Here is a 14,417-nt window from a genome sequence, read left to right as displayed (position 1 = left end):
AAAACTGTTTCTTCAGATGACAGCTTATGAGAAGCCCCATAAATAAAACACAGATTCTCTGGTTGAGTTGGGGGGTCAGACTCCCAAGGTCCCCAGCTCTGGACTTTGGGGATTTCTTGAAGCACAGTTTAAAAACTGGTGATTGGATAGTCTGTAAGGTCTTTTTTTTTTTTTTTGAGATGGAATCTTGTTCTGTCGCCAGGCTTTGGCTCACTGCAACCTCTGACTCCCTGGCTCAAGCCAGTCTCCTGCCTCAGCCTCCCGAGTAGCTGGGATTATAGGCACCAAACCCAGCTAATTTTTGTATTTTTAGGAGAGACAGGGTTTCACCATGTTGGCCAGGATGGTCTTAATCTCCTGACTTGGTGATCTGCCCTCCTTGGCCTCCCAAAGTGCTGGGATTACAGGTGTGAGCCACCGCGCCCGGCCATCCCTCAACCTTTTTTTTTTCTTTGAGACAGAGTCTCACTTTGTTGACCAGGCTGGAGTGCAATGGCACGATCTTGGCTCACTGCAACCTCCCCTCCCGGGTCCAAGCAGTTTGCCTGCCTCAGCCTCCTGAGCAGCTGGGATTACAGGCTCCTGTCACCATGCCTGGCTAATTTTTGTATTTTTAGTAGAGATGGGGTTTCACCATGTCGGCCAGGCTGGTCTCGAACTCCTGACTTCAGGTGATCCGCCCACCTTGTGCTAGGATTACAGGCATGAGCCACCACACTTAGCCTGTAAGGTCTTTTTTGTTTTTTTGGAGACTGAGCCTTGTTCTGTCCCCCAGGTTGGAGTGCAGTGGTGCAATCTTGGCTCACTGCAAACTCCACCTCCTGGGTTCACACCATTCTCCTGCTTCAGCCTCCTGAGTAGCTGGGACTACAGGTGCCCGCCACCATGCCTGGCTAATTTTTTGTATTTTTAGTAGAGATGGGGCTTCACCATGTTAGCCAGGATGGTCTTGATCTCCTGACCTCGTGATCCGCCCGCCTCAGCCTCCCAAAGTGCTGGGATTACAGGCGTGAGCCACCGCGCCCAACCAGGTCTTTTTTAATGTTAAGGTTTGGCAAGGCAAGACAAGAATTTGAAAGGGACAGCCTGGTACTTAATTGTTTTGCTCCAAAAGTTTGTTCATCATCATCTCTCAGTTTTCTGCTTACAAACCCTGGACCTAACTGCCTTCTCTGTTCGCCCCTTGGCTTGGTTTTCCACATGTAGCCTCTGCAATAAGAGCAAGCAAAATGACCACTGTCTTGGGCTGGGACATAACCACAATGTGTTTGTCAGAGCTGGATCTCACTTTGCAAGCGATATTTGTAGACTTGGGTGGTCTGAGTTTAATGGTCACTCAAACGGAGTTTATTCAGCATCCACAGAGTATCTTATCCCTCTCTACCAGGTCTCGTGTTGGACACTTGGAATATAATGTCCAGTAAGATATGATCCCGGTCTCCAAGGGCTATTCAGTCTGGTGGGGAAGCCAGGCTTGCAGGGGGGCCATGTGGAAGGGAATAGGTCTCAGGGAAGGCTTCTCATAGAGATACTACAGTGAAGCTTTGAATTAACTTAAGGAGGAATAGGTATTTGAAGCAGGCAAATGTATTTGAAAAGAGCAGAACAGAGGTAAGAAGAGCACAATGTGTTTAGGGAACTGCAAGTCATCCAGAATGGCTGGAGCCAAAGGAGTGGGTAGGAGAGGCACAAAATGAGCCTGGAGAAGACACCATGCACTGGATCCTGAAGCTCCTGTGAGCTGATCTAAAAGGACTTTGTCCTGAAAGCTCTGGGGAACCTGTCATGATTCATAAGTGGTTTGAACTAATTTTTCTTGTAGATATTCCAGTTCCTAAAGCCTGAAGACCTCAGAAGTAGCCCTGTTCAAGTGAATGTGAAGAATGAGCCGGCTCAGTGGACATTACAAATGATCCTATTAAGTATGGAGCATGGGCAGTCATCTATTCCTGGGTTGGCTCCTGATGCAGACAGCAACCTTGAAGTCATCTCTTCCCTTTCTGTGCTCCAACTCTCCCTTTTAGCAGAACAAGGATAAAGATGTTGTTATCAATCTGTCACAACATTAGAATTGACAAGACCAAAGTTCTCCAAAAGAAGTCCTCCCTAGTTAGAACATGATGTCTTGCAAAATTGTCTGGAGGAATCAGAGGTACACAACGCATGCATTTTGTTCTTTAGTTACCAGCAAGAAAATTGGAAGACATGTTTCTCAGGGCTGGTTCCAGAGCCAACCATGACTTATTATTATTTTTTTTTTTGAGAAAGGGTCTCACTCTGTCACCCAGGCTGAAGTGCAGTGGCACAGTCTGGGCTCACTGCAACCTCTACCTCCCAGGTTCAAGTGATTCTTGTACCTCAGCCTGAGTAGCTGGGATTACAGGTGTGTGCCACCATGCCCAGTTAATTTTTGTATTTTTAGTAGAGACGGGGTTTCATTACGTTGACCAGGCTGGTCTCTAACTCCTGGTCTCAAGCGATCCGCCCACCTTGGCCTCCCAAAGTGTTGGGATTACAGGTGTGAGCCACTGCGCCTGGCTGGTTGCTTTCTTTTCTGAGCTGGAGTTGGGGCAGGAGGGTACAAGGAGAGAGCAGCACATGTCACCAACCAGCAGGTTCCTGCCAACCTCATAGGGTTGGTAGGATTGAGATAAGCCAAGTAAGGACTTAGCACAGTGCCTGGTATACGGTCAGCCCTTAGTAAATGTTAGTGGTTATTGTGTTTTTTTTTGTTTTTATTTTTTTTTTAGTGGTTATTGTTAATGTGTGTACAGTCAAGCGTTGCTTAACAGTGGGGACTACACTGAGAAATGTATCATTAGGTGATTTGGTTGTTGTGCAAACATCATAGGATATATTTACACAAACCTAGATGGTATATAGCCTATTGCTCCTAGGCTGCAAACCTGTACAGAATATTACTGTGCTGAATAGTGTGGGCAACTGTAATATAATGGTAAATACTTATCTATACATATCTAAACATAGAAAAGGTACAGTAAAAATACAGTATAAGATAAAAAATCCTGCTGCATAAGACATTTACAATGAATGGAGTCTGCAGGACTGGAAGTTGTTCTGGGTGTCAGTGAGTGAGTTTTGAGTGAATGTGAAGACTGAGGAGGACATTACTGTACACTACAGTAGGCTTTATAAACACTGTACACAAATCTATAAAAATATTTTTCTTTCTTCAATAACCTTAGCTTACTATAACTTTTTAACTTTATAAACCTTTTAAAACTTTTTGACTATTTTATAATTACACTTAGCTTAAAACAAACACACTGCATAGCTATACGAAATATTTTCTATCTTTATTCTATAAGCTTTTTTCTATTACAAAATTTTATTTTTCACTTTTTAAATGTTTTGGTTAAAAGCTAAGACAAAAACACGTACATTAGCCTAGGCCTACACAGGGTCAGGATCATCAACATTACTGACTTCCATCTCTACATCTTGTCCCACTGGAAGGTATTCAGGGGCAATAACACACATGGAGCTGTCCTCTCCTATAAGAACAAGGCCTTCTTCTGCAATAATTCCTGAGAGACCTGCCTGAGGCTGTTTTGCAATTGACTTAGTATTTTTTATATGTAGAAGGAGCACACTCTAAATGATAAAGTTTAGTAAATACATAAAACAGTAATAATCATTTACTACTATCAAGCATTATGTACTGTACATAATTTTATGCACTATACCTTTTTATTTTTTGAGATAGGGTCTTGCTCTGTCATCCAGGCTGGAGTGCAGTAGTGTGATCCCAGCTCACTGTAGCCTCAACCTCCTGGGCTCAAGTGAACCTCCCACCTTAGCCTCCTGAGTAGCTGGGACTACAGGTGTGCACCACGACGCTCAGTTAATTTTTAAATTTTTTTGTAGAAACAAGGTCTCGCTATGCTGTCCAGGCTGGTCTCGAACTTCTAAACTCAAGGGATCTGCCTGCCTCAGCCTTCCAAAGTGTTGGGATTACAGGTGTGAGCCACTGTACCCGGCCCCTATACACTATACTTTTATACGACTTGAAGTACAGATTTACACCAGCATCACCACAAATACGTAATGCATTGTGCTACAACATTACTACAGCCATGATGTCACTAAGCAATAGGAATTTTTCAGCTCCATTATAATCTCATGGGACCACAGTTGCATATGCAATCCAACTTGACCAAAACATTGTTATGTAGTACGTGACTACAGCTTGGGAGGCCAGCACCGAACCCAGAGTACCTCTTGTCTCTTGCAAGAAACACATGGCCTTTGAGATTTTAACACTGTCTACCCATTATTCCCATTAAGCCATAAGTGCCTCTTGGGCGGGTACCAGAGACTGGCAAACTTTGCATCCTCCATAGCATGTGGGAGAGTTCCTTAAATCTCTTTGCCTCTTCTGAGATGGCATTGATCGATATGTCTTCTATTGTAATCATTCATGTCAGGTCATACCGCTGAACTGTGGGCTCCTAAAGGGTAGATACTGAATCTTTGTATCTGTCCAGAAACAAGCATTCTTAGCTTGGCTCTGCTCCAGGGTGTTTAACACTTGCTGTTCTCTTTACCTGGTTCTCTTTCCCCAGCTCATGTATCAGCTGCCACTGCTGCAGAGATGCCTCTCCTGACCATTAAGTCATTGCCTCCACTCCATAGTCTATAATATTATTTTTTAATTTTCATAACACTACCAGTATGTGAAATAATTTTATTGGTTTACTTGTCTTCTTTACAAGAATATAAACTACATGAGAACAGGGGCCTTATTTGCCATGTTCATTGCTATATTATCCAGTTTTTAATAACAGTGCTTGGCAAACAGGTGCTCAGTAAGTGTGAATGAATGCTGACTCAATGCCAAATCAAATGACTAGGAAGTGGGCATTAGTACCTCTTCTCCAAGACTGAACAAAAGGTCAGTATGGAGAGTGCAAAACCAAATACGTGGCTCCAGCTTCCAAACTGGATAGAGAAGAAAGAAGTACCAGTATGAACATCCAAGAACTAGATAAAGCAAACTATAATCAGGTGTTGGTGTGAGGCATTGAATCAGAGGCAAGAGAGAAACAGGCAGTGGCTAAAACAGAGCTTGAGAGCAGGAATCATACCTACTCATCTTTCTGTGTCCAGCACTTAACATAGTGGCTGCAGAATAGATGCTCTGTGAGTAACTGTTAAGTTGTACTGTATAATGGTCCACCGAGGTGATGCCAGTGGATTGTGAGGTACAGAGACTGTGTATAACTTGTTATCTTGGTTTGTAAATATTCCTACTCAACAAATTCTCGATCTATGTGTATTAAGAGATTCTTTTAAATCTAGAGTATTTACATGTAGGTACATACACAAGACAATGTTTTGGTTGAAATCCATATTACCTATTTATTCAACAAAAAACTGAGTATCTTCTATGGTCTAGGCCATGTCCTTGGCACTGGGAACAGAGGTAAATCCTGGCCCTCAAGGAGCTCACAGTCTAGTGGGGGAAAAAAGACACAAGAATAAATAAATATAATGTATTTGGAGTTTGCAAAGGGGGCCACTATGGGAGACAAAGAACAGAGGAACCTAAATATCCTATAGTTAGCATCCACAGGAAAGAAAGACCTGGCAATGTACATTTTTGTAAAGAATAAATAAGGCAATGGTTCTCAAAGTGTGGCTGGCTAATTACCTACATCAGAATCATCTGGAGCACATATTAACAAGTAGATTCCCAGTGCCTTCTGCACAGATTCTTGATTTGTGTGTGTGTGTGTGTGTGTGTGTGTGTGTGTGGTGGGGGGTGTACGGCTGATGCCTGAGAATCTGCATTTTAAAAGCATTCTAGGTGATGCTACTGCATCTTAAAGTTTCAGAACTGATGAGATAAAGTTTGTTCTTTTAACTGGAATAAAGAATGATCTACACATCTGAAATGCTAACTTGTGTTAGTCTTTAATGAGGGGCAGGGGAAGTAGAGAAAAGGATGGTAGTTGATATTTTCTACTGTAGTGAAGTTTAATTCTCACAATAATCCTATGAGAATAATATCTATGAGGTAGATATTATCCCTATTTTAGATGGAACCCCCCCCCCCCGAATTAGATAGTTTAAGCAATTTGTTCAACAGTAGAGAGCTAATGAATAATAACACTAACATATGAACCCAGATTCACTTAACTCTAAAGCCTGTCCACTTTCTATAACACCATGCTAGCACCAGGGGACAAATTTACTGATTAAATGGTACAATTTTCTTTGAGTTCTTTGCCAGATCTTTCTATGTAAATAAATATAAAGAACAGCTACATGGTACTTTAGTCAGGCCAACATAATTATCCATGGACACATCCTACTTGGCAGTTAGGGACTGAGGGCAAATCCAGGAGGAATGATTAAAACGAGTAGCCATTTCTTACTCCTTTTTCCATCATTTCCTCACCCGCTGGTGGAGGTGTAACAATGTATTATATATGGCTAATAACTGGGTCCATCTGGAAAGACAAGCAAACATAACTGGATACTCATAAAATCAACCCCATCTGACGTCAAAAATTCTTGGGACCCAAAGCATTCAGAAGGTCAGAAGGCATTTAATGAAAATGGCAGGGCAGATAAGACTCAAGTTTCTCAAAAGATAAACTGCCAGGACCAGAAGCAGGTCCAGAATTTGCATTAGTTAACAGCTCAACCTTTAGAGAAATAGTGAAAGGATAGCAGCTTCCCCAGTTTAAAAAAAATAGTCTCTCTCAATACATAGACTCAAAGGTGCAACAAAATAGACACAGCTCAGAGAACAGTGGGAGGTCTATCCTGTTTTAAGAGCTTAGGGACAGGCTCCACCTATAAAAATTCTTCTGGAAGGAAGAAAACACACAGACACAAGCTGCAAATACTGCTTAAATTCCCACTCACCACATTCAGTGTCATACAACCAGATCTTAGGCAGGAACAGCAGAGTGGAGCACGTTAGATCAATAAAAAAATGTCAGGCCAGGCACAGTGGCTCACACCTGTAATCCCAGCACTTTGGGAGAGCAAGGTGGTGGATCACTTGAGGCCAGGAGTTCGAGACCAGCCTGGCCAACATAGTGAAACCCTGTCTCTACAACAATACAAAAATAAGCCAGGTATGGTGGCATGTGCCTGTAATCCTAGCTCCCCGGGGGGGTGAGGCAGAATTGCTAGAATCAGGGAGGTAGAGGTTGCAGCAAGCTGAGATTGTGCCACTGTACTCCAGCCTGGGCAAGACAAGAGTGAGACTTCATCTCAGGAAACAAAGAAAGAGAAAGAAATGCCACAGTAAAGGCAGCTGACAACAATACTGGGGGCCTTGGGTTCAGAAGGCTGGTGTGTAACCACCGTCCTTTCCTATCACTGAGCTTGGAGCCACAACAGTGACATTACAAACAAAAGATGGGTTTCCAGCTCTGGAGAACAACTTTCTTATTTCTGGTATTCCAAGCAATTGTTCAGTCCCAAGATGAGTTTTGATAAAATCAGCCCATAGCCCTGATACTACAGACAGTACATAACTTAGATTTCATTATTTTGTATAACAAACATTGTAAGCCAAACTTTAAAAAAAAAAATTATTGCTCTATTTTCCCCACATCCATTCTGGGAACATTTACTTTCACCCACTTTTTTGTATCATGTTTAGAGTTGTTTTTAAAAAAATCATGCAAACCTGGATTAATCTTCTCCTTACAAAAGCATTTTATTTACACTGCACTGATTTATTCCTTCAAACACATAGCTTCTAACAGGTGGAATTAGAGAAGCGGGTGCCACAAACTATGGTTTAACAGTATGCAGACCCTGTACCGTTTATCTAACTATACCTCAAATTTGCTGATACCCCAAGCCAGCTACACAAAGGCATCTCTGAGGGGTATCATCTAGATGAAGTCTTTATCCTGATGGGAATATCTGGTTATTCTACAGTTTAAACAGGATGTTTGGCTTATGCTTTTGTCCAGATGACCGGTGCATGGGAAGCATTAAAGCCCCTATCTAACTACAGCAGGTCTTCAACCTTATTATCCTGTCATGAGTTCATAAAAATGACAAACTCATCATTTAGGAGCTATGAGGTCAAAGTGGCCAGAATGCAACTGCGCTGTTACACTGTGCAAAACCAAGTCAACTGTCTTATAGGTCCTTGTCTGTCTCTTGTTATAACCTCGAACACTTAATAAAGGAAACCTCAAGTATGCTGAGATAATTATCAGAATGTTTAGGTACCTTCGTTCCTGAACATCAATTAATAGGGCTCATCTCCATGACTGCTTGCGATAAGCACACAGAGCAACTCATTACCAATTGCTCATTATAAATGCTGAGCTCTTGAGTTCCTGAGGAGGGGGTGGGCTCTAGACTATCGAGGGCTGAGTCTACTAGGTGAAGGGCCAACCTGTACAGTTCTAAGTCTTATTTTGGTTCTGGGAACATTTCAGTTCTGCTCCAAGCCCGCTTTGCTCCAATTCAGCGATGACAGACATATATTTGAACTCATTTGGTCTGAGGTTAAAGGTCTCCACTAACCCGTAGGTCTCTTTCCGATCAGTAGCATAGAAGAGCTGAACTTGGTTGGCAATGCACTGTGCCTCAGCAACATTCTGTAAGGTAAAAAGAATAATGAGGTCCTTTCTTGCACAGGGTCACAAAGCTCTTGTCTGAGTTGTGTGGTGGGTGGGGGCCCTCACCCAGGAGTCACCACTTCCAGAAAGTTTCCCTAACTTCTTAACGTCCCTAGTCTTGGTTAGGTGCCCCTTCTCTGTGTACCAAATCATCCTGTGCTTACCACTATCATAGTATTTATCACACTGTATTGTATTTTTCCTTTTCTTTTTTTGTCTATTTTCCCTAGTACAAATTCCTCAAAGACATAGACTGGTTTGTTTTATATCTCTGCAGAGTGACATCCGGTAAATGTTTACTGAGTAAATTAATGTGCATGTTCACATTATTTCTCTTCATCCAGTTCCTTAATAACTGTTAAATATATCTCAAGGGGGAAATAAGAGAGCAATAGTTACCCAGCTCTAAGAACCAGTTTGTGAGTGAGAACTGAGTTCTTGACTAACCAGATATACACTTGAATAAAACCTGTTATGATACTACCTTGGTCAGAAAAGTACTCCCAGAGCCAGCTGTGATGGTTTTAAAATTTGCCCACAAATTTTATGATACTCCTCCCTTTGATGGAGCCTAATTTCCCTTTCCTTGAGTGAGGGCTATACTCAATGATTTCCCTCTAACAAGTAGACTATGACAAAATGGTTGGGGGCATTGGTGTGAGCCTGTAGTCCAAGCTACTTAGGAGGCTGAGGTAGGAGGATTGCTTGAGCCTGTCTGGGTAATGTAGTGAGTCCCTCTCTCTTAAAAAAAAAAAGAAAGGACTTTGAAAAAATGAAAAATGATGGACAATGACTTCTGCTATCAAGCCATAAAGGTTGTAACTTCTCTCTTGCTAATTTTCTTGCTCTGGGAAAAGTCAGTTGCCATGTAGTGAGGACACTCAGGCAGCCCTATGGAGAAATATGATGAAAACATGAGGCCTCTGCCAAGAGCCATATGAGTGGGGCTGGATGTGGATGCTCAAGCCCAATCAGCCTTCAGATGACTGTACCCCTAGATAACATCTTGACAGCAACCTTGTGAGACTCTGAGCCAGAACCACTCAGCTAAGCTGCTACTATAAAAACTGTGAGATAATAAATGTTTCTTGTTTTAAGCCACTAGGTTTTGTAGTAATTTGTTATGCAGCCATTTATAACTAATACATCAGCAAAGGCTCAGGGAAGGGAATGGACCACCTTCTTTAAAGCTCAGTAGCAGAGAAATGGTGAGCAGGCCACTCTACATGACAGAGGCAGAGAAATTAGCCAGATGTGGTGGCACGAGCCTGCAGTCCTAGCTACTCGGGAGGTTGAGGCAGGAAGATCGCTTGAGCCCAGGAGTTGGAGGCTGCACTGAGCTATGGTCATGCCAGTACACTCTAGCCTGGGTAACAGAGCAAGACTCTATCTCTAAAAAAAAATTAAATAAAAATAAAAATTAAAAAATGACAGAGATGGGGGTTAGAACATAGGCTACACTCTCAAACTTTGCAAATGAGTCACCTCAGACATCTCTTACTTTTGCTATACATTCTGCAGTTCTAGTTGGCCAGAGGTACTTGTCCATTATCACCGTGTTCATATGGCCAAAATTAAACCTCAAAAGGTCATGGAAAATTCCCACTAAAAACTTACTGCCAAAAGTATGCTATGTCTAGCTAGAGAATGATGAAGACGGGTTTATAAATAACATAGGCTGTGCTCCACCTCTGTTCCCTCTGTGGGACTTTCAGGACATTTCTCATGAGCAGGCACTAATCTCTGAGACTGCATCTTCAATCAAAAATCTTTTCCCAAAAAGCTGGCTACTTCAAATTAATAGAATTTTAGAGCTAGAAGGGACCTCAGAGATCACCCAGTTCTCATTTAATAGGCTAGGAAACCAAGGCGGATGAAGTTCAGGGATGGGCTCAAGGTCAAGTGGCCAGCCAAGGTCACAGCCAGGACTAGACCTCTAGACTCCCTGGTTGGTATTCCCCCCAATTCATCCTGCTGTTTCTGGTAGGGCAAGATAATTAAGATTGATTAAGGCCAATAAATACTTCATCTATTTTACCTTTCTTAAATTCACACATGCCTCAAGAGCAAATCATTTCTAAAGCAAGTGCACTGCTATAATCTGAGGATACCACCACTCTCTCAGTCCCTGGGCTACAAGGCCTCTGACATCAACTTTTATCTGAAGCTTGGGGTGGTGAAGGCAGGCGTAAGTTCAGCTGTGTTCACCTAGAACACTGGTGTTCAAACTATTCTGTAGAGTCCTCGGGGCTCTGTGGAGGTGCCTCAGGTCCCTTCACCTCTGTTTTAGCTGTCATATCCTGGGGTTTTACATAGTAAGACTTTGTTTGGATAAAGGGGTCTTCCTACTACTTTAAAAAGAAGTTTGGGCCGAGCGTGGTGGCTCATGCCTATAATCCCAGCACTTTGGGAGGCCAAGGCAGGTGGATCACGAGGTCAGGAGATTGAGACCATCTTGGCTAACATGGTGAAACCCTGTCTCTACGAAAAATACAAAAACAAAATTAGCCGGGCGTGGTGGTGGGCACCTGTAGTCCCAGCTACTCGGGAGGCTGAGGCAGTAGGAACCCAGGAGGCGGAGCTTGCAGTGAGCTGAGATCTAGCCACTGCACTCCAGCCTGGATGAAAGAAAAAAAAAAGAAGTTTGAAGACCACTAGTACAGTGAGTAGGAAGGTAAGACACAGGGAGAGACGTCTATCTCTCATGGAGGGTTATAGAAAGGCAACCCCCACCAGCCCTTATTCTCCCCCTGCCTTTTATTCTCTTGGCTCTCAACATGAAGCAACAGTCTCCTCCTTTTCCAAGACCCAATAAGATAAATATACTAACTCCCTGTGCTGCTCAATAAAGAGGTATTTTAACAAACTTGATTCCTCCCTTTCAATTTTCAAATCTACAATCAACACACCAAGTCCTGCTTATTTTATTCCCTACATATTCCTGGGGTCATTCTCTTTCCTCCGTCTCTACTACCACTGCTGTAGTTCAAGTTTTCACCACTTCTTGTGCAGACTATTGCAACTGACTTCTAAATTATCATACTGACTAGACTTGAACTACAGAATGTTTAGGAAGCAAATAATTAAGGTTAATAATTAATAGGCTAGGTCTTAAAATCCAACTCTTTATGGGTTCTTTTCTGTTCAAACCCTTTAATGACTCTTTTCATGCCCTCAGGGTAAAGCCAAATCTCTAAACGCAAACCACCAAACCTTATATACAGACACACACATACACACACAAGTGATACCAAACTCTTTACAATACTCCAAGTCATTTTATGTCTCTTAGTGTTTCCTTATGCTATTCCCTCTGTCTGAAACATTTCTCCCCTTCTTTATCAGGCTAAACTCCTGCTATTTGAAGGTTCAGTCCGGTGTCATCCCCAGGAAGTATTACTCCCTTTGGCCCAGGGATACCGCCCCACTCTCTATCCCTAGAACCTTCTGCATGTCTATCCTAGCACTTACTGCATTTCAATGAAATCATCCATTGACATAGATGTGGAGCCAAATAAAGCTAGGTTTTTAAATATTCCATTAGTTTTTAGCATTAAAGTTAGTTACTTTGGAAGAAATCTCTAGTCTCCATGTATGTCGATTCATTTGACATTAATGCTTTACCACAGTTGGAAATACTATGCCTAAAGTGCACAGTTCATGTGTGAGTATACAGAGGATCATATATTCATGTTATACTTCTAAGTTTCTCTAAGTCATGTACAATAAGTTCTAACATGTCTAGTTCTATACTACATTGGAACCTCACAGTCAAGCTGATTTATACAAGGCAAATATGTATTGTCTTATATGCTGTCAAATGTTAAAAGGCCAGGAAGCAAATTTTAACAATTGCAGCAGTTTGAGACCACCAGAGTGAGGTGGTAAAAATGGCAAACAGCAGAATGGGCCTCCTCTGACCTCTAGGATCCACTTTTAATATGATTAGATGCTGTGCTCTGCCGAAGACCAGAAAATATAGTACAATCTCTATATTGTCACTCACTCACATGGTCAAATTATGTCCTATCTTCCCAGCTCACTTCCAACTGCCACAACCCATTAGAACTCATAATTCTTACTGTCTCTAACCTCCCTTATATTTTCACTTTCCTCATTATCCAGCTTCCATTCCATGGTCAATAATCATTTCTTTGCTTTCACCTTTAACTTCCTTCAGACCATAGATAATACGTAAATAAATGAACATGGCTGTGTTCTAATAAAACTTGAAATACTATTTTTCTTTAATAATAGCTTTTATTATTAAACAATTTTTGTATTTCTTTAAGAATAAAGAGATTTTGGCCTGGCGTGGTGGCTCACGCCTGTAATCCCAGCACTTCTGAAGGCTGAGGTGGGTGGATTACCCGAGGTCAGGAGTTCGAGACCAGCTTGGCCAACATGGTGAAACCCTGTCTCTACTAAAAATACAAAAATTAGCCGGGCGTGGTGGCACACGCCTGTAATCTCAGCTACTCAGGAGGCTGAGGCAGGAAAACTGCTTGAGCCTGGGAGGTGGAGGTTGCAGTGAGCCGAGATTGTGCCACTGCACTCCAGCCTGGTCAAAAAAAAAAAAAAAAGGTTTTCCCCCTAATCATTTAAAGAGGCAGAAAACACTCTTAACTCGTGGGCGTTATAACAACAAGCAGTGGGCTGAATTTGGCCCATAGGCTGTATAGTTTGCTGACGCTTGTCCTAGACAACAATTTTGTACTTCCTTTTTTTGACTCAAATGTCCAACACTTTTCCAACCTTGCCTTCAGCTGATAACTTTTCTTTCTTTTCACTGAGCAATCTGCAGGAAACTCATACCACTACCTCTATCCATCTAATTGTATCAGTGTCCTTACACTCTGGCTTCTCTCCTGCTATCTTATTCCTGGTAAAGATCAACCCCTCATTACCAGACTTGCCCACTCAAAAATATCACTTCTCCCTGCTTTCTCCTGTATCATCAACATTTCCCTCTCTACTGGATCTGTCTTTTTTTTTTTTTTGAGACGGGTCTGGGTCTGTCGCTCAGGCTGGAGTGCAATGGTGCAATCTCGGCTCACTGCAACCTTTGCTGCTGGGGCGTAAATGATCCTACTACTTCAGCCTTCCGAGCAGCTGAGATTACAAGTGCATGCCACCATGCCTGGCTCATTTTTGTATTTTTTGTAGACACAGGGCTTCATCATGTTGGCCAGACTGGTCTCAAACTCCTGAGCTCAAGTGATCCACCCACCTTGGCCTCTCAAAATGCTGGGATTACAAGTGTGAGCCACTGTGCCCAGCCTCAACTGGACCTTTCCCATCAGCATACAAATATGTTATCTTTCTCATATTTGAAACAAAAGATACTCTTGGGTGCACTTCTCCACCTCCAGCTAATACCCCATTCTCTCCTTCCCTTTATAGAAATGCCCCTTGAAAGAGTTTCTATGCTGATTCTTCAGTTTGTCTTTCTATCTTCTCTTAAATCTACTCCAATCACACTTTTATGAAACTGCTCTTATAAGGCCCCCAGTGACTTCCATGTTTGTGAAATCAGTAAATTCTCAGTCCTCATCTCATTTGCCCTAATAAACAAGGGAGATTTGGTGAGTTGAGCAGTCCCTATTCCTTGCAACATTCACTTTTAGCTGCCAGGGCATTCTACCATCTTAATTTTCCTTCTACCTCACGGTCATTCCTTCTTAATCTTTGCTGATGCTTCTTCATCTCTCCAGGGATGGAGACCCTTCTCTCAGTTCTTAGATCTCTTCTCTATTTTTACTTACATCCTTGGTTGATTTCATTCAGTCCCAT

At 42.3% G+C, this 14,417-nt stretch overlaps 2 protein-coding genes across 6 annotated transcripts in view; both read right to left on the bottom strand.

Annotated features, from left to right (window-relative positions):
• Positions 1-8,552, bottom strand: part of MOB3C (MOB kinase activator 3C) — a 29,740-nt gene extending 21,188 nt beyond the window's left edge. The window contains exon 1 of the mRNA XM_037999420.2: positions 8,530-8,552. The gene's annotated coding sequence lies outside the window, so the exon portion shown is untranslated. The remainder of the gene's footprint in view (positions 1-8,529) is intronic.
• The window catches only part of ATPAF1 (ATP synthase mitochondrial F1 complex assembly factor 1), a 42,762-nt gene that overhangs the window by 2,592 nt on the left and 25,753 nt on the right, over positions 1-14,417 (bottom strand). Inside the window, exons 9-10 of one of the 5 annotated variants that reach the window (XM_007978870.3) lie at positions 8,530-8,603; positions 1,244-2,017 (exon numbers count right to left, since the gene is read on the bottom strand). In XM_007978870.3, the coding sequence (XP_007977061.1) occupies positions 1,894-2,017; positions 8,530-8,603 (198 nt within the window). In that variant the 3' untranslated portion in view covers positions 1,244-1,893. Of the gene's footprint in view, positions 1-1,243; positions 2,018-5,356; positions 6,477-7,677; positions 8,604-14,417 lie in introns of those variants that run through there. The other 4 variants (XM_007978872.3, XM_037999400.2, XM_007978873.3 and 1 more) reach the window with 4 other exon arrangements.

Source organism: Chlorocebus sabaeus, chromosome 20 (assembly GCF_047675955.1).
Source record: "Chlorocebus sabaeus isolate Y175 chromosome 20, mChlSab1.0.hap1, whole genome shotgun sequence".
In the NCBI taxonomy this organism is placed as follows: domain Eukaryota; kingdom Metazoa; phylum Chordata; class Mammalia; order Primates; family Cercopithecidae; genus Chlorocebus; species Chlorocebus sabaeus.
Note: the sequence above shows the minus strand (reverse complement) of the source record. Positions and strands in the feature narration are given on the sequence as shown.